The 27,950-nt window shown below is 45.0% G+C and overlaps 1 protein-coding gene across 1 annotated transcript; it reads left to right on the forward strand.

The window, feature by feature from the left end:
• Window positions 1–356: 356 nt before the first annotated feature.
• Window positions 357–27,745, forward strand: LOC311242412 (four and a half LIM domains protein 1-like; the record flags this gene model as incomplete). Its single annotated transcript, XM_084331367.1, has 5 exons — window positions 357–466; window positions 17,971–18,152; window positions 20,538–20,715; window positions 25,740–25,909; window positions 27,710–27,745. The coding sequence occupies exons 1-5, from the start codon at window positions 445–447 to the stop codon at window positions 27,743–27,745; spliced, it is 588 nt and encodes a 195-aa protein (XP_084187493.1). The 5' UTR covers window positions 357–444.
• Between the last annotated feature and the right edge of the window lie 205 nt (window positions 27,746–27,950).

Raw genomic sequence — 27,950 nt, forward strand, 5'->3', positions numbered from 1 at the left:
GTAGTAGTAGTAGTAGTAGTAGTAGTAGTAGTAGTAATGGAGGGCCAGAGGGAATTTCTCTTAACCCCGACAGTCTTCATTCAAAACCTTTGGATGTGTTTTTTTTTTTTTTTTTTATCCTTCTGATGTTACAGCATTGGCATCTGATGATGATCTCTCTCTCTCTCACCTAATCTATCCCCTAAGTGTGATAGTCCCCCCTGCTCTCAGGATGCATGCCCTAAAAAGGACAGGAGAGCTGGAGGCTGGGTTTGGGGGTGTGGGGGTGTCAGGGTGGACCAGGCCAGAGAGGGTTATATACAGCCCTCACACACCTCCATGGTGCGCCTGGTTATCAGCTGTGACCCCGTGTTGTTGACGCGACCTGGTCCTCTTGTCTCTGTTCTCTTCTCTGCATCGCTTTCTTCTCCTCTCCTCCTCCTCCTCCTCCGCCTGGAACCAAACATGACTTTCCACAGACACTCAGGTAAAGATAAAGAACACCGGTGTCCGCGAACACCGATAAAGTTCACCGCGGTCGGTCCGAGGTGGTGATACAGTTTTATGAAATGTTACGCTTACTAGTTACGCTGCCGGCTACTAGTACGACTTACTACCTGTATCACTGTACATATGAATACTACAACTCTGTACATACTATTACTCAGAAGTACTAGTTTATATATTTTATATTCAGTTTAATCACCTGTACATTGTACATTACTGTTGTACTTTACTGTTGCATTTGCACTCTGGTTGGATGCCAAACCTTTGTGCTGTATGATGATGACAATAACATTTGAATCTAATCTAATCTAAAAATGTGTTAAATTCTAAACCCGTGCCAGATCTGAAGCTTGCATGCTGCTGGTCAGGGTGCTGTTAGGGTTAGGGTTAACCGTCTGTAGTGTGGTAGTGAAGGGGTTAACCGTCTGTAGTGTGGTAGTGAAAGGGTTAACCGTCTGTAGTGTGGTAGTGAAAGGGTTAACCTTCTGTAGTGTGGTAGTGAAAGGTTAACCGTCTGTAGTGTGGTAGTGAAAGGGTTAACCGTCTGTAGTGTGGTAGTGAAAGGGTTAACCGTCTGTAGTGTGGTAGTGAACGGGTTAACCGTCTGTAGTGTGGTAGTGAACGGGCTAACCGTTTGTCTTGTGGCAGTGAAATGGTTAACCTTCTGTAGTGTGGTAGTGAAAGGGTTAACCGTCTGTAGTGTGGTAGTGAAAGGGTTAACTGTCTGTAGTGTGGTAGTGAAAGGGTTAACCTTATGTAGTGTGGCAGTGAAAGGGTTAACCCTTTGTCTCGTGGCAGTGAAAGGGTTAACATAAAAAATATCGAAAACACACAATTAGTTGTTTATTTTACATCATTTTGTCTGATTGTGTCCATAGATCACAATTACAATACAGAACTTTGAGGGCGTTTTCCCAAACATTTGTTTTCTTACACGCAAGAGACGAAACGTCCCATTTCCCTATAGCACCTACACACACCATACTTTCCAAATGTCTTCCTACCTATACTCTGCATCTTTCTACAAACAGGGTTTGTTGATATATCATTCATAGCCTGATTTATAGTACATTTATACCAAAAAAAAACTACCGAAAATATTTGTTTATGAATGTAGAGCATTTCCTGATTTATGGGATGATAAAAAGACAGAGCCACAATCCCTCCTGTAAAAAGTGAATTGTGTTACGTGTCAACATAATGAAACAAACATTTTGAATCTGGCATCATCCAATATGTGACGTCTATCCTGGCGATATATGGAAATGTGCACATATTTAATTAGGTAACGCCCATTTTGCATAATTATATAAACATAAAATCTCAGAAAACGTGCAATACATTATTTCTTAGTTGTTATGTACATAACAAACTGGGAAAGTTTCATAGTGATATCTATTAAAATATTTGTTTAGCCTATTAGAGGGTACTGTCTTACATCGATCTTACATCGATCTTACATTACATACGGGGCTCGTAGAACCAGAGGTTCCCGGTTCGATTCCCGCTCCTCCCGGGCAGCGTGCCTTGAGCAAAACACTGATGAGCAGGTCGGCACCTTGCACGTCGGTGTGAGAATGTGTGAGTGAACGGGTCAAATGTCAGGAACAAAATTGTAAAGGGCTTTGGATAAAAGCTCTTCTATAAATACCGCTCCCGCCTACCTCCGGTCAATGGTCTCTAACTACACACCCTCAAGACTCCTACGCTCTGCATCTTCTGGCCGCCTCAGACCTACTCCTATCTGAGCTCCGGGAGGGTCATCAAAGAGAAGCCGCCTTTTCTCAGTCCTTGCCCCACAATGGTGGAATGAACTACCCACCCCAGTTAGGAGCCGAATCCCGTCCAATCTTTCGCCGTCGACTAAAGACGCACTTCTTCAACCATTATCTGAATATAAAAAATTTAAATTAAAAAAAATAAAATCTAACCCTAACTAACCTTACTGTCATGCACTTGTCCTAATAAACTAACCTACACTGTAACACGCAACACTTTGATGAACATTGTTACTCAGCTGATAGAGTTGTACCCTTCTTGCTGTCTTGTCCTACAGAACTTGTAAGTCGCTTTGGATAAAAACGTTCAGCTAAATGACTAAATGTAAATGTAAATGTACACCATCTACCATTTACACAGTGCAGGTGTGGGAAGCGGTGTGGACGACTAGTTCAGTTTGTTGGGCAATAACATCCACCGCAGAGAGAGCATGGAGGAGTCGGTCCACTCAGAAGGACGGATGCTTTGGCTGACTCTGAGTCAGTTCTAAAGGAGAGATGGTGTACCGTACACACACTCATCCTTCCTGACTAAGTCCATAATTGCAAAACGTTCCCCTTCACAATATTGTATTATGATTTTGTACACCGCCCTGCGGAAGCTAACCGCAGTGACCACGCCGCGCAAACAGTAAAACTGAGAAAGACTTAAAGCTTTAAAGTTCTTTGACTGTCCAGTGATTTTTGTAGTCACTGCAATTCTTCACTTTACACCCTTTTTCTCTCAAAACAGAGCGAGATGGAACTCCGATGGAAACGTTGTCACGAGATAAAACAGATAGTGAGAGGTTCAATTTCACTTATAACTAGGGATGCTCGATATTGGCTTTTTTACCGATACCGATATTCCGATATTGTCCAACTCTTAATTTCCGATACCGATACCAATACCGATATCAACCGATACCGATATATGCAGGGTTTCCCCCCAAAAAAACGGAATAATTTCAGGTAACTAATCATTTAACTGGATGCATTCAAAAGGCTTTCTAAATGTAAGCATTATCTGTGCAAAATATGATCATTAAAAAAGTAAAAATTAACATTACATATCTCTTGTTGTTGAATTAAACCAACATGCATACTTTTGACAATAAATAAAATAAGAATCGGTTCTTACTTGCTTGCCTGGGTAAATAACGGTTAAATAAATGTAAAAAAAAAAAATATTGTTATTGTTTTTTTGTTTTTTTTTTTACCGATACCGATATTTTTCGATATCACATTTTACTGCCGATATCGGCCGATAATATCGGACATCCCTACTTATAACTCAATTTAGATTTTCAAGGCTATTAAAGGGTGAAAGCAACACGCCGGCGTTACCAGGAAACACGCGTGCCGGCCTCTCCAGAGGAGATGGATACCACTTTCCTCTCTGCGTGTGTTCAGTATAGAAGCCTAGCTTAGCACAGACAGATGGAAGCGGGATGCGGCTATACTCTATAGCCTAGCTGTTGGCCCCAAATCACCCCTCCCCCAGAGTTTTAAGCTAGGCTAGCCGGTCCCTATCCGCTTCCATTCATTTGTGCTAAGCTAGGCTAGCTCGCCGCCGGATAGCTGCAACAGAGAGGAAGTCGGTGTGTCTGTCTATCCTCTCGTCTGACTCTGGGGAACACTGTTTCCCATCGTGTTGGCGCTTTAACCACGAGGTGAATAACACGGCAACAGCCTGAGTCCTCAACACTATTATCTAGTCCTCCTGACAGACAATTCAGCAATCAATTCACAAGCAAATTAATTAATAAATGAACGCATGCACTAGAACATTCATCCTCGCTCCCATGAGCCAGGGTTAAACCAGTTAAATGGCCAACTCACTATCATCATCACAATATGTACATGGGTGTATATATATGTACACATGTACATACTTAGTAGTAGTAGTAGTAGTAGTAGTAGTAGTAGTAGTAGTAGTAGTAGTAGTAGTAGTAGTAGTAGCAGTAGCAGTAGTAGTAGTAGTAGTAGTAGTAGTTTATTCAGTCATCATCTCACATAATACAATATACACCATCATTTAACAATATTTTATTACATGGCGTTTTAACATTCGCCAAAATGCTTGATTGTGATTGGTCAATAGCGCTCGGTTGCCCCTGACAGCGGTCAGTTTTTTCTCTATAACTGACCGCTGTCATGGGCAACGCGCAATAATGACCGCTGATACGGGTAACAGAGCGCTATTGCCCAATCACAATCAAGCATTTTGATCGCAGTCACGAAAGCTAAACTCAGCATATGCACAGCTGCACTGCATCAGTGCAATCAGACCACACACCTGCCGGCTGCCGGCGATGACAGAGGAGCAACAGAACAACTGCGTCTGCATTTGATCTCGTCTTGTCGATGGTGTAAAATGAATTAGGTATATTGTTAGTAAATTAGCCCTGTAATAAGCGGGATAATGTATAGCTATACTCGGTCATTGTCGCAAAATAATTGACCTTCACTTCCACAACTCCGTGTCGGTCAATTATTTTGCGACAATGACCTCCTATACATTATCCCTTACTTATTATACAGTGACTAAAAATGTACAGACTGAAGCATAATGCTTATATATGCCTGTCCTATATTCTTAACAAAAATGAAGACTCCAAAACAGTATTCTAAAAGAAAATAGCCAAACAAACAGTATTATTCACCCTTAGTTTTCAAAAATAGCTTTACAAACCATTTTCTTAAAGACCAAAAGCGAATTACTCATTCTTAACTGTATATCAGCATTGTTCCACAAGTTAACCCCAATTATAGAAACACACCTCCTTTTAATCCCTTTCTTAGCTTTTTGAACAGTCAATTTACAAATATCTCTCAAATCCTATATGTTCTTTCATGTATTGAAAAAAACACCTTTGCACCCCGTCTGGGAGTAACTTTGCTTTAGCTCTGTACATTATTTGCATAGTTTTATAATAAACCAAATCACTAAAATATGACGACAGATCATATGACGAAGCTTCGTTGGAATACTTCAATAGAGGCTTTGAATGTTAAGAAAACAACAGTGAATTCAGGGGGAAGCTGGGAAACAGACCTGGATCACTCAGACCACAGATTACAGAACACAGATTACAGAACACAGATTACAGAACACAGAACACAGATTACAGAACATAGATTACAGACTACAGAACACAGATTACAGACTTGATTTGATTTGATTTTTATTTGTCTCGAACATAGAAAAACATAAAACAAGTTTAAAAAACCAAAAGGTAAATAGTCAAAGACTATTTCCATACAATAAGTGTTCGAGAAGGAACAGAGGGAAGTAAAAACAACGTATCAAGCCCTGCCCCTTCCTTACAATGTTTGACATTATAATTTAATAAAAATAACAATAATAATATAACAAATAATAAAAAATAAAATAAAAGTACAGTTTTTTATATATCCAAATATCCAAATGAGAAAAAATAATAGGCAGTCACATTACTGCTCAAGCTCCTCTCTCTTATATGTGTCCATAAGTGCTTGTTTATAGCTACCTTTAAATGTATTGATATTTTTGCTTAATTTTATACTCGCATCCAGACCATTCCAGAGTGATACCCCACAAACTGCAATGCACATAATTTGTAGTTGTACGTACCGTAGGTTGCTTTAAAGACTACAGACCAGACCACAGACTACAGACTACAGACTACAGACTACAGACCACAGCGTTAAGCAGTCGACTAAAGGATCCGAGTCTGTGGTCGTTACACTACTTACACTTGACACTGTCGTATATTGTAATTACCGTAATTATTATTATTTAATTCATTCTTCAATTTGATTGCAGGAGATCTTTATTAATACCTCTACGGAAAATAAAATATGAGAGTATAACTCGTACGAAGACGTGAATTGGTTACAAGACACAATTCAAGCTCTTTCTGATGATTCTTAAGGACTCGTTCGAGGACTTTTATGTCATTTTCAAACACGTCCCGTTAAATAACATCATCGTGTCCTCTCTGACATGAACCCTTTCACTAACAAACGGTTAACCCTTTCCACTGCGACAACAACACCGAAGGTTAACCCCTTCACTGCCGCACGACTGAAGGTTAATAACCCTTTCGCTATCACACCACAGAAGGCTATAACCTTTAACCGTCTGCTGTAGTGTGGTGGTAGTGAAAGGGTTAAGAGATATGGCGGTATAGCTATGTCGGGCTACAAGAGCCGTTGCTTGTGCCCGGTGGGGCCGTGGTGTCGTCTTCTTTGATCTCCTCCGCACCGCGCGCTCCTCCTCAGCCTCAGTCGTCCCCCCCCCCCCCCCCCCTCCCCGCTGGGACTCATAGTGGTACACTCCAACCCCCCCTGAAGGGAGCGACGGCGCATACCATGGCTGTCTCCACAACGGGGGGGCAGCTGTCGGTTTGTGTACGAAAGGATTACGGCTCAAGTACTCGACGCGCGGTTTCAGACAATCTGGGCTGCTTCCAGCCCCGCCCCCCCGCCCCCCCCCCCCCCCCCCCCCCCCGCCTGGAAGGTCAATGTACTCGAAATAGGAAATCCACGTTTTAAATAGGTATTTTGTTTTGGCAGGAGTGGATAATTACATAATACGTCAGTAACCCGAGCCTCCTCCTCCTCCTCCCCGGTCTATTGTGTGACTGGGCTCCAGATTGATGGCGGAGCCGGGAGTCTCTTCCAGCTTCCAGTCGTCGCTCCGCTCTTCATCCCCTCGGCAGCAGCTGCAGAGGCCTCGCATTCTTCCACTCATCCATCCATCTCTCTGTCCCTCTCCATCCATCCCTCCCTCTATTTTTCTTTCTTTAATTTTATTTATCCTTTATTTATCCAGGAATGTCCCGTTGAGATACAAGATCTCTTCTTCCAGGGAGTCCCGACCGACACGGCACACAACAAGTTTCAACATAAAACAGGGCATTAAACAAAAAAACATACAATTTAAATATAAATACAGAAGGTCATTTGTGCAGTGGCAAGGAGCATAATCACATCAACAATAGCATCAGGTAAAACAGTTACATGTTTCATAAAGGGCCAATCGTAGCATACCTTTAAAAGCATTCACAGTAGGAAGTGCCTGTAGACAAAGTTTTACTTGCAACGTATTCCATAAAAAGGGAGCATAGTGGGAGAATGCAGCTTTACCAAGCTCTATCCATCCCTCCCTCCCTCCATCCATCCATCCATCCATCCATCCATCCATCCATCCATCCATCCCTCCCTCCCTCCCTCCCTCCCTCCCTCCCTCCCTCCCTCCCTCCCTCCATCCACACACGATGGAATCTCTGACCGCTAAGTGTGTCTGACTCTTAACCACCAAAACCTGCACGGACTACAACGAATGACGTATATATCACCCCAGTTGGGGCACCTTGTGTTTACTTTTACTCTTACTCTTTATATATATATATATATATAAGGCTGGGTGGCGCAGCGGACGTTGCGCTCCTCACCAACGCAAGAGACACCGGGTTCGAATCCGGCTGTCGCCGTTGCCTCCGGCTTGGACCGGCCGTCATACTGACTCAATTGGCAGAGTTAGCGGGTGGGAAGTCGATGGGTGGTAATCTTGGTCGTTGTGGACAGCGACTCCTACAGGTCGGTTGGAGGAGGACGCCTGCACAGCAGAGACAGGAAATGGCGGGGGTAGTGTGAGCCTCCCACACGTTACACCTCGCCGAATGAGAGTCCTCGCTGGCAGGTGAAAAGATGTGACAGGCTGCCTCCTCGTGTGCCGGAGGGGACACGTGATGCAAGGCTTCTATCCTCCCTACGACCGGCCAGTGGGGGGGCATATGCGAGCAACGTTCAAGACAGGGGAGGGGAGAATTGGCACGGCTAAATTGGGATGGGAGAAAAATAGAAAAAAGAGGAGAAAAAGTGGATAAAAAAAAAATATATATATATATATAAGCTTCAAATTCTTTATTGACTATATTGTAACGTATAATATAACCGATAGGGCATACAGACCCTCATCTGCACCTTTGATTACACTGTTTATTTTTCTCATGTATTTATATTCAGATCTAATTGTATTGCCTATATTTATGTTGCCTTCTACGACTATTACCCTGCCCATACCTGTACCCCCCCCCCCCCTCCTGCTATGACACCCGAATTTCCCCACAAGGGGATCGATAAAGGAATATCTTATCTTATCTGACACACTAAGGGTAGGGAACACACCACAGCAGGCCCGCCTCACACCACTTGTTTACTCCGTCCCACTTGAATCACTGCAATCCACTTTTCTAAATATTTCCCTCGTTCCCGTGGCGACCAGGACAGGAATGCCGTTCCAGACAGTATTTCCTCTCGTTGTATATAAAGAATCGTATCGTATTAAGATGCCGGCAGGCCATGTTCAGTGATGTCATTTTTGTCGCGTCAAATAAATCACTTTTGGCTAAATATCACACTGCCGGCTGGACCCGTTAAAGGGATAGTTCGTTTTTTTTGTATCCACTTTTTCTCCTTATTTTTCAATTTTTTCTCCCCATCCCAATTTCGCATTGCCAATTATCCCCTCCCCTGTCTTGAACGTTGCTAGACTATGCCTCCCACTGGTCGGCTGTAGTGAGGATAGAAGCCTTGCATCACGTGTCCCCTCCCTCCGGTACACGAGGAGGCAGCCTGTCGCATCTTTTCACCTGAACAGCGCGGACTCTCAGTGGCGAGGAGTAACGCGTGGGAGGCTCACGCTGCCCCCGATACTTCCTGTCTCTGCTGTGCAGGCGTCCCCCAACCGACCTGTAGGAGTCGCTGTCCACAACGTCCAATCCCCACCCATCGACTTTCCACCCGCTACCTCTGCCAATTGAGATAGTATGACGACCGGCCCAAGCCGCAGGCAATGCTGACTCGGGGAGTCGAGACCGGAGCCTCTTGCATTGGTGACGACGAGCGCAATCTCCGCTACGCCACCCAGCCGCCTTAAAGGGATAGTTCTGTTGTTTGGAACGCTGGTTCTGTTTATTACCAGTGATGACGTTGATCAGTAGAGTCATCAACCTTTATTTATACTCAAAGACAATTGCGGTCGCCCTCATTTTCAATGCCGTCGAGACTTTAGACATTTCAATGCACACATTTCTACAATATAACAATAATACATATGAATAACTATCTATAATATGGTATCAAATGAACACAGGCATAAAATCAGCACACAGATGAACAGAATAAAAAAACAATGCATAAATTGCAGACATAAGAATAGGTATAAAAGACAATAAACAATAGTGCAATGTAAAAGTGCAGACTTAATAATGGCATAAAATAAGCAGTCAAAAACAGTTAGACTGTTGCAAGCAGGCCTGCAAGTAAACCTCTAAACTTCCCCGGCGTTATATAGGTAGTTTCATAGTAGTCGTTTTAGAGGTTTTGATTTTATTTCATTAAATTTTATTTGACATTAAAGAAATACAAGATTCCAGAAAAACGTCAAGGATGCTACACAAAAAAGTCAAGACTTATTTCCATCGTGGTCCTTGGTCTCAGACAGACGAGCGATACAAACACGACCACAAATAACAATTTGACAAACTACATAGACATGAACGTTTTAAATGCAGTACAAACGTAGCCACACAGGCAACAATGTATCAGACAACATTTTCATGCATTTTTAAATCTAGTTTTTAAACATTGTCGAGGAGCCATGATTTAACTTTTTTCTTAAAATTGTGTCGGCTACTGATGCATGCTGAAGAGAGTTCCATGTACAGTAGCAGGGCCACTATAATGAAAGGCTGATTTTCCAAGTTGGGTCTGTAGTACATGGGGGCATGGACCGCGGAACGCATTTGGAATAGGTAGGGCCAACTTTTGGGGTGTAAAAAAAAATATATATATATATATATATTCGATTTATTTATTTTAAATTTTTTTGCTCTGCGCAGTTTTGGCGCCCTCCTCTATATCTGCAACCATTATTTTTACATAAAAAAATTTCTAACATAAGGGAAAATGAGCCAAAAAACTGTGATGCACCGAGTGAATCCACAGTCACTTGCTCCTCAATAGCAAACCAACGTATGTTGACCATGAAAGACTGGTTCTGACCGAACCGTTCGTTATACAAGCATCACAGAGACATTTCAAAGGTACTCACAGACGCTACCAACCGGTTAACCCTATTCACTGCGACAATACACAGAAGGTTAACCCTTTCACGACCGTCGGTTGTGTGATAATAAAGGGTTAACCCTCCGTCGTGTGGCAGTGAAAGGGTTAACAGTTATACAGTAAAGTACTGCACCTTTATTTTTTACAAGCAAGAACAAGAGCTAAGAATAAATGTAAAGTGCACACTAAATAATTTAATATTTTTTTTACACCCCAAAAGTTGGTAGGGCCACGGCCCTACTGGCCATACCGGTTCCGCGGTCCATGCATGGGGGGCCTCCAGTGGAAGCAAATCAGTCCTTTCATGCTGTTCCTCACACCAGCTCTGGATAGTTAGCCACAAACCAATGCAAAGTCAGTGGGGTCGAGCCCTCGTCTGTGTACTGGCTGACTGAGGCTCAGTGGGGTCGAGCCCCCGTCTGTGTACTGGCTGACTGAGGCTCAGTGGGGTCGAGCCCCCGTCTGTGTACTGGCTGACTGAGGCTCAGTGGGGTCGAGCCCCCGTCTGTGTACTGGCTGACTGAGGCTCAGTGGGGTCGAGCCCCCGTCTGTGTACTGGCTGACTGAGGCTCAGTGGGGTCGAGCCCCCGTCTGTGTACTGGCTGACTGAGGCTCAGTGGGGTCGAGCCCCCGTCTGTGTACTGGCTGACTGAGGCTCAGTGGGGTCGAGCCCCCGTCTGTGTACTGGCTGACTGAGGCTCATTGGAACTGACCTGCAACACAGAGCAGATCTCAGTGAGACTCGGTCAGTTTTGTGGCTTAACCCTTTCACTACCACACTACAGAAGGTTAACCGTCTGTAGTGTGATAGAAGTAAAGGGTTAACCGTCTGTAGTGTGATAGTGAAAGGGTTAACCTTCTGTATTGTCGCATTAAAAGGGTTAACCATTTGGTAGAGTGGCAAGATAAGATGAGATAAGATTATTCCTTTATTGATCCCCGTCATAACATAATGGGGAAGGGGGGGGGGGGTACACAGGTATGGGCAGGGTAATAGTGGAAAGACATAAACATAAGGCAATAAAATTAGATCTGAACATAAAGACATGAGAAAAATAAACCTGTGTAAACAATGTAATTAACTCTGAACATAAAGAACATTATGAGAATAGTGTAGCGGAACAGCAAAGGTTAAGTTATGCCGAGAAAAGCTCTCGGATGCCGATCATCAACATCACGGTTAACCTCCTGGACCGGAGCGCAGTGTTGTCAGTTAGCTTCTGGTTATACCACAGGCCTCCTCTCTTCTGGTCGCTGCGGACGCGGACGGAGTGAGAGCCTGTTGATGGAGCTGTGTTGACAGTTTACCTTCACTACACTCTGCTGCCATTATTAGACATGTGTCTGAGAACAAAGAAGAGAGAGAGAGAGAGAGAGAGAGAGAGAGAGGAGAGAGAGAGAGAGAGAGAGAGAGAGAGAGAGAGAGAGAGAGGGAGAGAGGGAGAGAGAGAGAGAGAGAGAGAGAGAGAGAGAGAGAGAGAGAGAGAGAGAGAGAGAGAGAGAGGAGGTGGGATGGAGGGAGTGAGTCAGTCTTTTTATAAACATGACGTCAACTTTAGTTTCCACTGAAGGCTGATAAACCTGTTAATCCCCCCCCCCCCCCCCCCCCCCCCCGCGTGGAGCGCAGTGAGGGGCCGTGCAGACAGACAGACAGACAGACAGACAGACAGACAGACAGACAGACAGTCAGACAGACAGGCAGACAGCAGACAGACAGACAGACAGACAGACAGACAGACAGACTGCTCCTCCTCTCTCCTCCTCCTCCCTCCTCCTCCTCTCCTCCTCTCTCCTCTCTCTCCTCCTCTCCTCTCCTCCTCTCCCTCCTGCTCTCTCTCCTCCTCTCCTCTCCTCCTCTCTCCTCCTGCTCTCTCTCCTCCTCTCCTCCTCCTCCCTCCTCCTCCTCTCCTCCTCTCTCCTCTCTCTCCTCCTCTCCTCTCCTCCTCTCTCCTCTGCTCTCTCTCCTCCTCTTCTCCTCCTCCCTCCTCCTCCTCCTCTCCTCTCCTCCTCTCTCATCCTGCTCTCTCTCCTCCTCTCCTCCTCCTCCTCTCCTCCTCCTCTCCTCCTCCTCCCTCCTCTCCTCCTCTCTCCTCTCTCTCCTCCTCTCCTCTCCTCCTCTCTCCTCCTGCTCTCTCTCCTCCTCTTCTCCTCCTCCCTCCTCCTCCTCCTCTCCTCCTCTCTCCTCCTGCTCTCTCTCCTCCTCTCCTCCTCCTCCCTCCTCCTCCTCTCCTCCTCTCCCTCTCTCTCCTCCTCTCCTCTCCTCCTCTCTCCTCCTGCTCTCGCTCCTCCTCTCCTCCTCCTCCCTCCTCCTCCTCCTCTCCTCCTCCTCCTCTCCTCCTCCCTCCTCCCTCCCTGCCTCCTCCTCCTCCCTCCTCCCTCCCTGCCTCCTCCTCCTCCCTCCCTCCCTCCCTCCCTCCTCCCTCCCTGCCTCCTCCTCCTCCTCCTCCTCTCTCCCTGCCTCCTCCTCCTCCCTCCCTCCTCCCTCCCTGCCTCCTCCTCCTCCCTCCCTCCCTCCCTCCCTCCTCCCTCCCTCCCTCCCTCCCTCCTCCCAAATCATGATCAAACGTGTCAGGTATCTTCTGGCTCTGGCTCGTGTCGCCGGAGAGGCTCTGGTGCTCTAAGTAAAGGCAACGCTGCCCCCTGCTGGTGTGTTTGGTGTATAACGTTATAACTGGATCTTCCCATATGTACTGTGTATGTCTGTTCCTATTGATTGATTGAAAATTTTATTTAACAGATTGCAGAATGGGCACAGTACAGTACGGCTCAATACACACAATTGTTAAGGGGATGCAGACCAGAGAAAGACTTTCGTCTTGTTTACATCAGGGTCCCCCATTTTCAATTATTAATAATGTAGAGAGGAGAGCGTTCCTGTCAGCAGCATAGGTGACAGACAGTCACGACAAAACGTTTGCTGCTTTTTAATCCACTTTAAATGACTCGCTGGCACAGGTGTCTTCATAAAAAGACAATATTTCTGCATTGATCTCAGCGTGTGGACTGTATCTCATATTTTTATATTATCGTATATATATATATATATCTTCCTTAGTTCGCTACAGTCCTATAGTTGATACATAGAAAATAATGACAATTTGAGCCTATCGCGTTATATTAAAAAACCAAAGCAATGCAATGCCATAAACTTTACATAAATCGATGAAAACGTTGTAATACCATAAACATAAAATGTTTAGATGTTTAGACATATTTATACATAATCATACCAGTTAGGGTACAGACCCTCACTTGCACTTGTGTATATTTCTCATATTTTTATATTCAAGATTCAAGATAGTTTATTGTCATGTGCACAGTTAAACAGACAGTTTGCCATACAATGAAAATCTCAAGTCAAGAGTTTTACGGCATACAAGTATACAATGAAATGCAGGTGGTCTTGCCCGCAACGATGTGCAATACAGTAGTACAACATATAATAGAATCCAATAAAACAACATTGTGCAATAAACAGGTAACATAGTGGGACATCTCGGTATTTGTACATAGTTATTTACAGAGCATGGAGGACATGCTAGGTCCTTTGGTAGTGCAATACACTGTTACTGTTGCTATACTATTTTTAAAGTGACCTTTCCTTTGTGGCCATAAGTGTGGGCGTGTGCAGCATGAGTGTGTGCCTGCTCATGTTAAAGTGGCTGCTAGTGTGCGATCTTACTTTGCTAGTCCGCCCTTCACACAAAATCACACAATACTTAAACTAAAACATATTTAAATACAAGCGAGTGCTAAAAAAGAAGGTACAAATAGATAAATATAATATATACAAGGCACAGTTCATTCAGATCTTGATCAAATCCTCATGTCGGAGGAAATGTGTCTGCTGTGGGTCTTATTTAAACTGTTAAGCCGCAGCCCTATTTTCAGAAATTTCGCCTAAAGGTACATGCCTAAGTAAATGGAAGATTGCTCCACTTCTACAAGGTCAATTTGCATGTTCTTGGTATCTAGGAACATCTAGGGACCTGGGGCAGGGACGTGCACAGGACTTTAGAGGGGCAGGTGCTCAAAGGCTGAAAAGGGCACTACACTTGTGTGTATTATATTAACCGATTTTTAAGGGCCCTTTTCGGGCGGGGGGCCCCTTTTTATGCTTTTTGGGGGGTTTTGGTGATCAAATATTGAATATTGAACTATAATAATCAGTGCAGGAGCTCACTTATCCTTGAAAGACACTTTTATCACTGACTTAAAAGGCCCATTGTTCAGGGGGGAGGGAATAAGTGCTTACCCTACAGACCGCAAGAAGTGCTGTATATTCTGTATTGTTTAATATAAATGAAATTTTTATTCCAATCCCGATTTGTATTTGAGATTCCCAAATCCCATCGGACTTGACTTCTTCGTGTCCCTCAGTGAGTGTAATACCAGCATTCAACTGTATGCGCCACAGCGGTTTCTATCATCATCATCATCATCACCCACGCTATGCATAAAATATATAGGTCCGCGGAGAGGCACGCTGAGGAGGCCGTGCAAACTGCAATGGAATATGGGGCATCTCTCTCTCTTTACCTAATATTTTGGTTCTATCCTGACATTTTTCAGTTGGAAGGGCAGTCTATATGCGTAACGGTAAAAAAAAGATTATAAATTTTTTTTCAAAAAGGGCACTTTTTGGATGAGGCTGAAAAAGGCAGGTGCTCAAGCACCCCATGGCCTCTATGTGTGCACGTGCCTGCCTGGGGGTATGTATTCGCAGTGTCAGAAATATTGTGTCTGTTACTAGACTTGAGTAAATTCTAAATTGTGATGAAAAAAGGAGAATTTGCATCTGTGCCGGTGAATAACACCATGAAACATTGAGGTTCTTTTGATTTAGCTCACTGAGCTCATTCAACACCTTCTTGAGATCAGTTTACAAAAATATCTAAGCAAATGAACCCCGGGAAGATGATTAAACGGAAGGATTTGTAGATACAGTAATAAATTATAATCCATTTGAATTATAAATTCATATTTGACCTTGAACTTGACCTTATTATGGCCAAATCATACATCTATGGATAGGGAAAAGTCTGTTGTGGGTCTAATCTGAATGAATGAATGAAGTTTATTTTTCGGTCTTGTTTACAGACTAATCAAAACACACCTGTGTGGACTTACAAAAGGAAAAGAAAAATCACAAATGTACATTATTCAAGGCGAGCTCACACACAAAATCCAAATTCAACGGCCGAAAAAAAGGAATAGGCTGAAGCACATGCTTATTTTTGCCTATCCTTTACAAATTCTTAAAAACTAAATATATTTTAATGTAAGAAAAAAAAACTTAAAATATGCTGCAAGATATAATTAAAAAAATATTTAAAATCTTTGATGTTTTACTCAAAACTGTACTCCTGAATTATTTGACCCTTTAGGGCTTTTTTAAATCTCCCCTGAGAAGTACACAACTTCAACCCGTCACTAAGGCTATTCCATCATTTAACTCCCAAAATTAAAACACATCTAGCTTTTACATTAGTTCTTACCTTTTTACACCTTTTAAGAATACACAACCCCCTCTTAAATTATACTTTCCTTCTCTTTGAAGAGACATTGAATACAAACTGATATAGGCTTTTACTCTTGGCACGAAAAATGAGCTCATCTCAGAGTTTGCTGTGACTCGTCTGTCTCTCCCAGGTCCAAGGAGCTACTGTACCTCTCCTCCACCACAGTAGATATACAGTATGATATGAAGACAGTAGATATACAGTATGATATGAAGACAGTAGATATACAGTATGATATGAAGACAGTAGATATACAGTATGATATGAAGACAGTAGATATACAGTATGATATGAAGACAGTAGATATACAGTATGATATGAAGACAGTAGATATACAGTATGATATGAAGACAGTATATATACAGTATGATATGAAGACAGTAGATATATACAGTATGATATGAAGACAGTATATATACAGTATGATATGAAGACAGTAGATATACAGTATGATATGAAGACAGTAGATGATACAGTATGATATGAAGACAGTAGATGATACAGTATGATATGAAGACAGTAGATATACAGTATGATATGAATACAGTAGATATAGATATACAGTATGATATGAAGACAGTAGATATACAGTATGATATGAAGACAGTAGATATACAGTATGATATGAAGACAGTAGATATACAGTATGATATGAAGACAGTAGATATACAGTATGATATGAAGACAGTATATATACAGTATGATATGAAGACAGTAGATATACAGTATGATATGAAGACAGTAGATATACAGTATGATATGAAGACAGTAGATATACAGTATGATATGAAGACAGTAGATATACAGTATGACATGAAGACAGTAGATATACAGTATGACATGAAGACAGTAGATATATACAGTATAATATGAAGACAGTAGATATACAGTATGATATGAAGACAGTAGATATACAGTATGATATGAAGACAGTAGATATACAGTATGACATGAAGACAGTAGATATACAGTATGATATGAAGACAGTAGATATACAGTATGATATGAAGACAGTAGATATACAGTATGATATGAAGACAGTAGATATACAGTATGATATGAAGACAGTAGATATTAGATATACAGTATGATATGAAGACAGTAGATATACAGTATGATATGAAGACAGTAGATATTAGATATACAGTATGATATGAAGACAGTAGATATACAGTATGATATGAAGACAGTAGATATTAGATATACAGTATGATATGAAGACAGTAGATATACAGTATGATATGAAGACAGTAGATATACAGTATGATATGAAGACAGTAGATATACAGTATGATATGAAGACAGTAGATATACAGTATGACATGAAGACAGTAGATATACAGTATGATATGAAGACAGTAGATATACAGTATGATATGAAGACAGTAGATATACAGTATGACATGAAGACAGTAGATATACAGTATGATATGAAGACAGTAGATATACAGTATGATATGAAGACAGTAGATATACAGTATGACATGAAGACAGTAGATATACAGTATGATATGAAGACAGTAGATGATACAGTATGATATGAAGACAGTAGATATACAGTATGATATGAAGACAGTAGATATACAGTATGATATGAAGACAGTAGATATACAGTATGATATGAAGACAGTAGATATACAGTATGATATGAAGACAGTAGATATACAGTATGATATGAAGACAGTAGATATACAGTATGATATGAAGACAGTAGATATACAGTATGATATGAGTGTAACTCGTGTGTCTCTCCTCCTCCTCCCTCTTCCTCCTCCTCTCTCCTCCTCCTCCTCCTCTCCCCCTCCTCCTCCTCCTCTCCTCCTCCTCCTCCTCTCCTCCTCCTCCTCTACCTCTCCTCCTCCTCCTCCTCTCCTCCTGCTCTCTCCTCCTCCTCCTCTCCTCTCCTCCTGCTCTCTCTCCTCCTCCTCCTCCCTCCTCCTCTCTCCTCCTGCTCTCTCTCCTCTCCTCCTCCCCTCCTCCCTCCTCTCCTCCTCTCTCCTCCTGCTTTCTCTCCTCTCCTCCTGCTCTCTCTCCTCCTCCTCTCTCCTCCTCCTCCCTCCTCTCCTCCTGCTCTCTCTCCTCCTCAGGTCCCAAGAGCTACCTCTCCTCCACCATGACGGAGCGCTTCGACTGCTTCTACTGCCGCGACAACCTGCACGGCAAGAAGTACGTGAAGAAGGACGACAAGCACGTCTGCACCAAGTGCTTCGACAAGATCTGCGCCAACACTTGCGCCGAGTGCAGGCGCCCCATCGGTGCCGACGCCAAGGTGAGCGTGGGGTTAACGTGTGTGTGGGGGGGCGGAGCTTCCTATATAGGCGACATCCCATTTCCACCATCCCAGCCTCCTCGACCCCCATCCCAGCCTCCTCGACCCTCATCCCAGCCTCCTCGACCCCCATCCCAGCCTCCTCGACCCCCATCCCAGCCTCCTCGACCCTCATCCCAGCCTCCTCGACCTTCATCCCAGCCTCCTCGACCCTCATCCCAGCCTCCTCGACCTTCATCCCAGCCTCCTCGACCCTCATCCCAGCCTCCTCGACCCCCATCCCAGCCTCCTCGACCCCCATCCCAGCCTCCTCGACCCCCATCCCAGCCCTCATCCCAGCCCGACCTGTATCTGATTTGGTATCACGTTATGAAAGTGGCCCAAATCAGAATTGAAAAGATCAGATTCCATGTGATTTGTGTTGTTCACACACACATTCACACGCCGACATGCGAGGTGCCAACCTGCTCATTAGTGTCTTGCTCAAGGACACTTGGGCACGCTTACCGTCCAAGCCACCGTCACCACTTTTGCCTGCAGTGTGAACTTCTCTTCTCTTTCTTTATCTCTCCTCTCTCTCATCCCTCTCTCTCTCTCTCCCACTCTTCTCTCTCCTCTCTCTCCCCTCTCTCCCTCTCTCTCTCTCTCTCTCCTCTCTCTCCCTCTCTTCTCTCTCTCTCTCTCCCACTCTTCTCTCTCCTCTCGCTCTCCCTCTCTCCCTCTCTCTCTCACTCCCTCTCTCTCTCTCCCCCCTCTCTCTCCTCTCGCTCCCCTCTCTCCCTCTTCTCCCTCCCCCCTCTCTCTCTCACTCCCTCTCTCTCTCTCTCCTCCCCTCTCCTCTCTCTCCCCTCTCTCCCTCTCTCTCTCACTCCCTCTCTCTCTCTCTCTCTCCCTCCCTCTCGCCTCTCTCTCCCCTCTCTCCCTCTCTCTCTCACTCCCTCTCCTCTCTCTCTACTCCCTCTCTCCTCTCTCTCCCTCCCTCTCCCCTCTCTCTCCTCTCTCTCACTCCCTCTCCTCTCCTCTCTCTCCTCTCTCTCCTCTCTCCCCCCCCCTCTCCCTCTCTCTCCTCTCGCTCCCTCTCTCTCTCTCTCCCTCTCCTCTCTCTCTCCTCTCCCCTCTCTCCTCTCTCTCCCCCCTCTCTCCCTCCTCTCTCTCCCCTCTCTCCTCTCTCTCTCCCTCTCTTTCCTCCCTCTCCTCTCTCTCTCCTCTCTCTCCCCTCTCTCCCTCTCTCCTCTCTCTCCCCTCCCCCCTCTCTCCTCTCTCTCCCCTCCCCCCCTCTCTCCCTCTCTCCTCTCTCTCCCCTCTCCCCCTCTCCTCTCTCTCTCCTCTCTCTCCCCTCTCTCCCTCTCTCCTCTCTCTCCCCTCCCCCCCTCTCTCCTCTCTCTCTCCCTCTCTTTCCTCCCTCTCCTCTCTCTCTCCTCTCTCTCCCCTCTCTCTCCCTCTCCCCCCCCTCTCTCTCCCCTCTCCCCTCTCTCTCTCTCTCTCTCTCTCACTCCCTCTCCTCTCTCCCCCCCTCTCTCCTCTCTCTCTCTCCCCCCCTCTCTCCCTCTCTCTCTCCTCCCTCTCCTCTCTCTCTCCCCCCCCCTCTCTCTCCTCCCTCTCTCTCCTCTCTCTCTCCCCCCCTCTCTCCCCCCCCCTCTCTCTCTCCCCCCCCTCTCTCCTCTCTCCCTCTCTCTCTCCTCTCTCCCTCTCTCTCCCCCCTCTCTCCTCTCTCTCTCCCCCCTCTCCTCCCTCTCTCCCCTCTCCCCCTCTCTCCTCTCTCTCCTCTCTCCTCTCTCACTCCCTCTCCTCTCCCCCCTCTCTCCCCCCTCCCCCCCCCTCTCTCCCCTCTCCCCCTCTCTCTCTCGCTCTCTCTCTCTCTCACTCCCTCTCCTCTCTCCCCCCCTCTCTCCTCTCTCTCTCTCCCCCCTCTCTCCCTCTCTCTCTCCTCCCTCTCCTCTATCTCCTCTCTCTCTCCCCCCCCCCTCTCTCTCCTCCCTCTCCTCCCTCTCCTCTCTCTCTCCCCCCCCCTCTCTCTCCTCCCTCTCCTCTCTCTCCTCTCTCTCTCCCCCCCCCTCTCTCCCCCCCCTCTCTCTCTCCCCCCCCCTCTCTCCTCTCTCCCTCTCTCTCTCCTCTCTCCCTCTCTCTCCCCCCTCTCTCCTCTCTCTCTCCCCCCTCTCCTCCCTCTCTCCCCTCTCCCCCTCTCTCCTCTCTCTCCTCTCTCCTCTCTCACTCCCTCTCCTCTCCCTCCCTCTCTCCCCTCTCCCCCTCTCTCCTCTCTCTCCTCTCTCACTCCCTCTCCTCTCCCCCCCTCTCTCCCCCCTCCCCCCCCTCTCTCCCCTCCCCTCTCCCCCCTCCCCCCCCCTCTCTCCCCTCTCCCCCTCTCTCTCCTCTCTCTCTCTCCAGGAGTTGCACCATAAGAACCGGTACTGGCACGAGGACTGCTTCAAATGCGCTAAGTGCTACAAGCCTCTGGCCAGCGAGCCGTTCAGCGCCCGCGACGACGGCAAGATCATGTGCGGGAAGTGCAACTCCAGAGAGGACGGCAACCGCTGCCAGGGCTGCTACAAGGTGGTGCTGCCAGGTCTGTAGGGTGCTGCCAGGGCTGCTACAAGGTGGTGCTGCCAGGTCTGTAGGGCGGGGCCAGGTGGTGCTACAAGGTGGTGCTGCCAGGTCTGTAGGGCACTGCCAGGGCTGCTACAAGGTGGTGCTGCCAGGTCTGTAGGGCACTGCCAGGGCTGCTACAAGGTGGTGCTGCCAGGTCTGTAGGGGGCGCTGCCAGGGCTGCTACAAGGTGGTGCTGCCAGGTCTGTAGGGGGCGCTGCCAGGGCTGCTACAAGGTGGTGCTGCCAGGTCTGTAGGGGGCGCTGCCAGGGCTGCTACAAGGTGGTGCTGCCAGGTCTGTAGGGCACTGCCAGGGCTGCTACAAGGTGGTGCTGCCAGGTCTGTAGGGCACTGCCAGGGCTGCTACAAGGTGGTGCTGCCAGGTCTGTAGGGCACTGCCAGGGCTGCTACAAGGTGGTGCTGCCAGGTCTGTAGGGCACTGCCAGGGCTGCTACAAGGTGGTGCTGCCAGGTCTGTAGGGCACTGCCAGGGCTGCTACAAGGTGGTGCTGCCAGGTCTGTAGGGCGCTGCCAGGGCTGCTACAAGGTGGTGCTGCCAGGTCTGTAGGGCGGGGCGATACAAGGTGGTGCTGCCAGGTCTGTAGGGCGGGGCGATACAAGGTGGTGCTGCCAGGTCTGTAGGGCGGGGCGATACAAGGTGGTGCTGCCAGGTCTGTAGGGCGGGGCCAGGTGGTGCTACAAGGTGGTGCTACAAGGTGGTGCTGCCAGGTCTGTAGGGCGCGGCCATATGGCCAAACATGTTATCACGATATATCACGATAACATTTTTCATATCGTTCGATATCGATAATTATCAATATTTTTATTAGTATAAAAAGAAATGTTTTATATATATTTTTTTATTATTATTTAAACAACAGATGTATGTTTATTTTGCAGCAATTCTTTGTCGTTGCTGCCATCTTTAGTGTTACATCCCCTCACACTCCAGTTCTCAGGCTGCAGCTGGTTTGAAAGCGAAAGTAAACCGGCTTCTCTGCTGGCTGTGGCTCCAGGGGAGTTGAACAGTTCTGGCTCTGCTAGTTTATTTTCGATCTTTTGGCGCTTTTTTGGTGGACAAACCACCGCACATGTGCACCGTGACTCGTGACTGGAGTCTAGTTCTGCTAGCACACATAGTCTACTGTGTACAGACGGTTTCAAACTGTATTTTACATTAGAAAGCAAACTAAATCAAGAGAAAAATAAATCTCAATTAGGTCAGTATTGTCATTTGGACAAGCAAAGCCCTTACTTTAAGTTGCAGGCAAGAAAGACAAGTCTGTCCACTGTCTCTGGGTTTAAAACTGCCCTGTTGCAGGTCACAAAACAAATAAATGTAAAAAAAAAATTAATTATTTTTTATTATTATCGATTATTAAAATATATCGCGATAATTATCGTTACCGTTTTATCGCCCCGCCAAGCACACTGTAGAGAAGGAAGGGTCACACGCCAAGCACACTGTAGAGAAGGAAGGGTCACACGCCAAGCACACTGTAGAGAAGGAAGGGTCACACGCCAAGCACACTGTAGAGAAGGAAGGGTCACACGCCAAGCACACTGTAGAGAAGGAAGGGTCACACGCCAAGCACACTGTAGAGAAGGAAGGGTCACATGCCAAGCACACTGTAGAGAAGGAAGGGTCACACGCCAAGCACACTGTAGAGAAGGAAGGGTCACATGCCAAGCACACTGTAGAGAAGGAAGGGTCACACGTGTGTGTGTTAGTGTGGTAGTGAAAGGTTAACCGTCTGTAGTGTGGTAGTGAAAGGGTTAACCTTCTGTAGTTGGTAGTGAAAGGTTAACCTTCTGTAGTGTGGTTGTGAAAGGTTAACCCTCTGTAGTGTGGTAGTGAAGGGGTTAACCCTCTGTAGTGTGGTAGTGAAAGGGTTAACCTTCTGTAGTGTGGTAGTGAAAGGTTAACCTTCTGTAGTGTGGTAGTGAAAGGGTTAACCTTCTGTAGTGTAGTAGCGAAAGGTTAATCTTCTGTAGTGTGGTAGTGAAAGGGTTAACCGTCTGTAGTGTGGTAGTGAAAGGTTAACCTTCTGTAGTGTGGTAGTGAAAGGGTTAACCTTCTGTAGTGTGGTAGTGAAAGGTTAACCTTCTGTAGTGTGGTAGTGAAAGGTTAACCGTCTGTAGTGTGGTAGTGAAAGGTTAACCTTCTGTAGTGTGGTAGTGAAAGGTTAACCTTCTGTAGTGTGGTAGTGAAAGGTTAACCTTCTGTAGTGTGGTAGTGAAAGAGTTAACCTTCTGTAGTGTGGTAGTGAAAGGGTTAACCTTCTGTAGTGTGGTAGTGAAAGGTTAACCTTCTGTAGTGTGGTAGTGAAAGGGTTAACCTTCTGTAGTGTGGTAGTGAAAGGTTAACCGTCTGTAGTGTGGTAGTGAAAGGTTAACAGTCTGTAGTGTGGTAGTGAAAGGTTAACCTTCTGTAGTGTGGTAGTGAAAGGTTAACCTTCTGTAGTGTGGTAGTGAAAGTTAACCTTCTGTAGTGTGGTAGTGAAAGGTTAACCGTCTGTAGTGTGGTTGTGAAAGGTTAACCTTCTGTAGTGTGGTAGTGAAAGGTTAACCGTCTGTAGTGTGGTTGTGAAAGGTTAACCTTCTGTAGTGTGGTAGTGAAAGGTTAACCTTCTGTAGTGTGGTAGTGAAAGGTTAACCTTCTGTAGTGTGGTAGTGAAAGGGTTAACTGTCTGTAGTGTGGTTGTGAAAGGTTAACCTTCTGTAGTGTGGTAGTGAAAGGTTAACCTTCTGTAGTGTGGTAGTGAAAGGTTAACCGTCTGTAGTGTGGTAGTGAAAGGTTAACCTTCTGTAGTGTAGTAGCGAAAGGTTAATCTTCTGTAGTGTGGTAGTGAAAGGGTTAACCGTCTGTAGTGTGGTAGTGAAAGGTTAACCTTCTGTAGTGTGGTAGTGAAAGGGTTAACCTTCTGTAGTGTGGTAGTGAAAGGTTAACCTTCTGTAGTGTGGTAGTGAAAGGTTAACCGTCTGTAGTGTGGTAGTGAAAGGTTAACCTTCTGTAGTGTGGTAGTGAAAGGTTAACCTTCTGTAGTGTGGTTTGATTTGATTTGATTTGATATTTTTTATTTTCGTGTCTTACATACAGATGTATGCCCAGCCCATATGGGCTTACAAGACACATAACAATAAGTATATAATAATATACTTTACCAATTACTTAACAAATTACATAGACCAAGATGGCCATAAAAAAAGAAAAATACAAGAAAATACAATAAAACGTAATATAACACAAGCTGTACTCAATGTAAATAAACAGAAAAACAGAAAAACAAGGTGAATTCAAATACAATTATATAGGATACAGTGTGTTTTGTCTCAGGTGCCATGCCTTCTCCAAAAATCCTGCAAAACCGAAGATGTCCTCCACAAAAAAACAACTCAACATACAGCTCTCAGACTGCCAAAACAAATCTGGGTTTGCAATTTGAATTTTTTCAAATAAAGCCCTCCTCAAAGTGGTGTACAAAGGGCAATAAAAAACAAAATGATATTCATCCTCCACCACTCCCAGATCACACAGAACACACAGCCGCTCCTCCTCAGGTTTACCCTGGAATCTACCCACTTCCACAGCCAATGGCAGGGTGCCAGACCTCAACTGGGCACACAGAGACCTCCGTCTTCTCTTTAAGTTTAACATTACATAAGGTTCAGTAAAATACTCATTTTTAATTGCAATAGTGTGGTAGTGAAAGGTTAACCTTCTGTAGTGTGGTAGTGAAAGAGTTAACCTTCTGTAGTGTGGTAGTGAAAGGGTTTGAATGAATGAATGAATGAAAACTTTATTTAACAGATTGCAGAATGGGTACAATACAGTACGGCTCAATACATACAATTGTTAAGGGGATGCAGACCTGAGAAAGACGTTTGTCTTGTTTCCATCAGGGTCCCCCATTTTCAATTCATATTACCTTCACTTTCTGTAGTGTGGTAGTGAAAGGTTAACCTTCTGTAGTGTGGTAGTGAAGGGTTAACCTTCTGTAGTGTGGTAGTGAAAGGTTAACCGTCTGTAGTGTGGTAATGAAAGGTTAACCGTCTGTAGTGTGGTAGTGAAAGGGTTAACAGTCTGTAGTGTGCTAGTGAAAGGTTAACCTTCTGTAGTGTGGTAGTGAAAGGGTTAACAGTCTGTAGTGTGCTAGTGAAAGGTTAACCTTCTGTAGTGTGGTAGTGAAAGGGTTAACCTTCTGTGGTGTGGTAGTGAAAGTGTTAACCTTCTGTAGTGTGGTAGTGAAAGGGTTAACCTTCTGTAGTGTGCTAGTGAAAGGTTAACCGTCTGTAGTGTGGTAGTGAAAGGGTTAAGACCAGGGGTACCACAAAAATGCGTTCACAATTGTCACTGGACTCGTCGCGCCGTGCGCCAAGTACCCGGCGGCCGGCACTTATCTGTCACCTAGACTTTGCATAATAATAGGATACCAATAGCATAACAAAGAACGAGAAGAGCCAAACCAAAATACAAGCCCTGTACCAATTGGTGGGGGTTTGCTTGAGCTGTGGAACCTCTCACTATGTGACAACGGTCCCAACTGGAAGGATCAAGGATGAGGCATTAAGTTGTGCTTCAGAAGGAAACTGTCCTTCTGTAACCCCAAGTTACATTGTTCATTTAGTTTGTATTAACTTTTCTAGTTTAAGTTCATTCAATTAAAGAAATTGTAACCACAATTACATTTAAAACATTGTTTGTTTTTCAACCATATCTGTTGACAATATACAATTTCTTTATATATTGAAGGCTACAACATCCTGCTACCTTTTTCAGCTTCTCTATTTCAAGGCAATATTTACAAAAGCTAAACTAAAACTAGTAATTTCCTATACAAACATGTTTCCTACTATTTATTCTGCATAATAATAATCTGTTCTGTGAGCATGCGCGCGTGCGCGTGCACGTGGCGTCCGGGCAGTTCCCATAGTACGACTGCAGCACCACTGGTTAAGACGTGATGAATAAGCGATGGTGTTTTAAAAGCTTGTTGCTCCCCAGGGACCCAGAACGTGGAGTACAAGAACAAGGTGTGGCACGAGGAGTGCTTCACCTGCTTCGAGTGCAAGCACCCGATCCGCACGCAGAGCTTCCTGACCAAGGGCGACGACATCTACTGCACGCCGTGCCACGACAAGAAGTTCGCCAAGAAGTGCTACCACTGCAAACAGGTACAGAGCCACATGCTACCCCTTGGTCCAATCATTCAGAAGCACAACATCTCTTTTCACTGTTATGCTGACGACACACATCTTTACGTTTCCCTGGAACCTAACAAACAGTCTCATATCCTGCCTGGATGATGTTAAATGCACAAAACATTCTACAACTAAATCAAAACAAATGCAAAAGAATCCTCTTCGGTCCCCCAGACGCTGTCACCACCCTTACCAACAGCCTTGGCAACCTGTCCTCCCTGGTCAAGCCGTATGTCAAGAACCTAGGTGTCATTTTTGATCCACAATTTAAATTTGACAGACAAGTGAACTCAGTGGTAAAGGCATGTTTTTTCCAACTACGCACCATTGCCAAACTCAAAGCCCTTCTCTCCCCTGCAGACCTTCAGAGAGTCATCCACGCCTTAATTTCATCTAGATTACTAGGAACACGCCAACATTTTGGGGGAAATTAGCTCAGCGTCTTCTCCAGAGAGAGAGACGAGAAGATATAGATACCAGTCTCCTCTCTCTGTGTGCGTTCAGTAGAAAGCCATCTGGCTGCACGTTAGCCTAGCTTAGCCACAATGAATGGAAGCGGACATGACCGGTTAGCTTTCGGGGGGAGAGGTGTTAGTTGGACAATGCCTATAGGCTAACCGGCACTGTCCGCTTCCATTCATTGTGGCTAAGCTAGGCTAACGTGCAGCCAGATGGCTTTCTACTGAACGCACACAGAGAGGAGACTGGTATCTATATCTTCTCGTCTCTCTCATGGAGAAGACGCTGAGCTAATTTCCCAAAATGTTGGCGTGTTCCTTTTAAGACTTTTTAATACCACTTAGAGCTCAATTTAATACCAATTTCAAAACCACACTAGCAACAAAAAACAAAACAACACACAGTGACACTGAACTGGCGGCTGCACTTAAAGGGGAACTATCTTATAAATGGCCTTTTTGAGTGTTTAGCATTGTTTCCTAGCTATGTGAACTTATATTAATATGATCTATGTCTCAAAATTCTCATATTGGCGCATTCTTCCAATTCTCCTCTCACAATATTCACCCTCACTGAACTGAGTCATTTGAAAATGTGCCTATATGTGATGTCATATAGTCACTGCTGCATGTTAATGTTCAGGCGGCGACGCCACACAGTGGTTTAGGAGCCCAGGCTCAAAACAGCTCGAGATCTTGAGGTAGAAAAATGCTGTTTTTGAGGACTTGATTAGAAATACAAAACAATGAATAAAAAAAATATATATATTACAGAGGTGTTCCATAGACTCACAGGAATTGTGTAAAAGTGCCCAAATAGTGAAAGAAATAGTAAAATAGTTCCCCTTTAAATGATCACCCGTTCCCTGCAAGCTCCCATAGTAGCGCCGCAAAACTTGAATACAAAAACATATTTGTTATAATGTGGGTTCACTGGGTTACTTGTCATTCAGGCAGTCAGACCTTCACCTGCAGTGTCCTATGAGACACACCTGGTAGTAACGAGTATAATGAGTAACAGCTGTGTGTTGCATTGGACCTGGATTGCTTTTGACAGCGTGAAATAAACATCACAGACGAGCATTCGGCCGGGACCTTTACATTATTACAATATTTAATAGTATTTCATCTCCGACAGCCGGGCTGCCAACCTCAAAAAATATTTTTATACCTGTGCAAATGAAATTTGAGAAAATTGAGAATTATAAATTTAAAGACATTTGAGATACCCTTACATTGAGAATTCTGAATTTAAGACATTTGAGATACCCTTACATTGAGAATTCTGAATTTAAGACATTTGAATCCCCCACAGACACCCTATAGCTGCCTCCCTCTGCCTCACAGCTGAACAGGACAGCAGCCGAAACCCGTGCAATCTTTCGCCGTCGACTAGAGACGCACTTCTTCAATCATTATCTGAAAAGACTTTTTTTTTTAATTAAAATAAAAACTCTAACCCTAACTAACCTCACTGTCATGCACTTGTCCTAATAAACTAACCTACACTGTAGCACTCAACACTCTGATGAACATTGTTACTCAGCTGATAGAGT

The sequence above is a fragment of the Notolepis coatsorum genome, assembly GCF_963971535.1.
Source record: "Notolepis coatsorum genome assembly, chromosome: 16".
NCBI classification, from domain to species: domain Eukaryota; kingdom Metazoa; phylum Chordata; class Actinopteri; order Aulopiformes; family Paralepididae; genus Notolepis; species Notolepis coatsorum.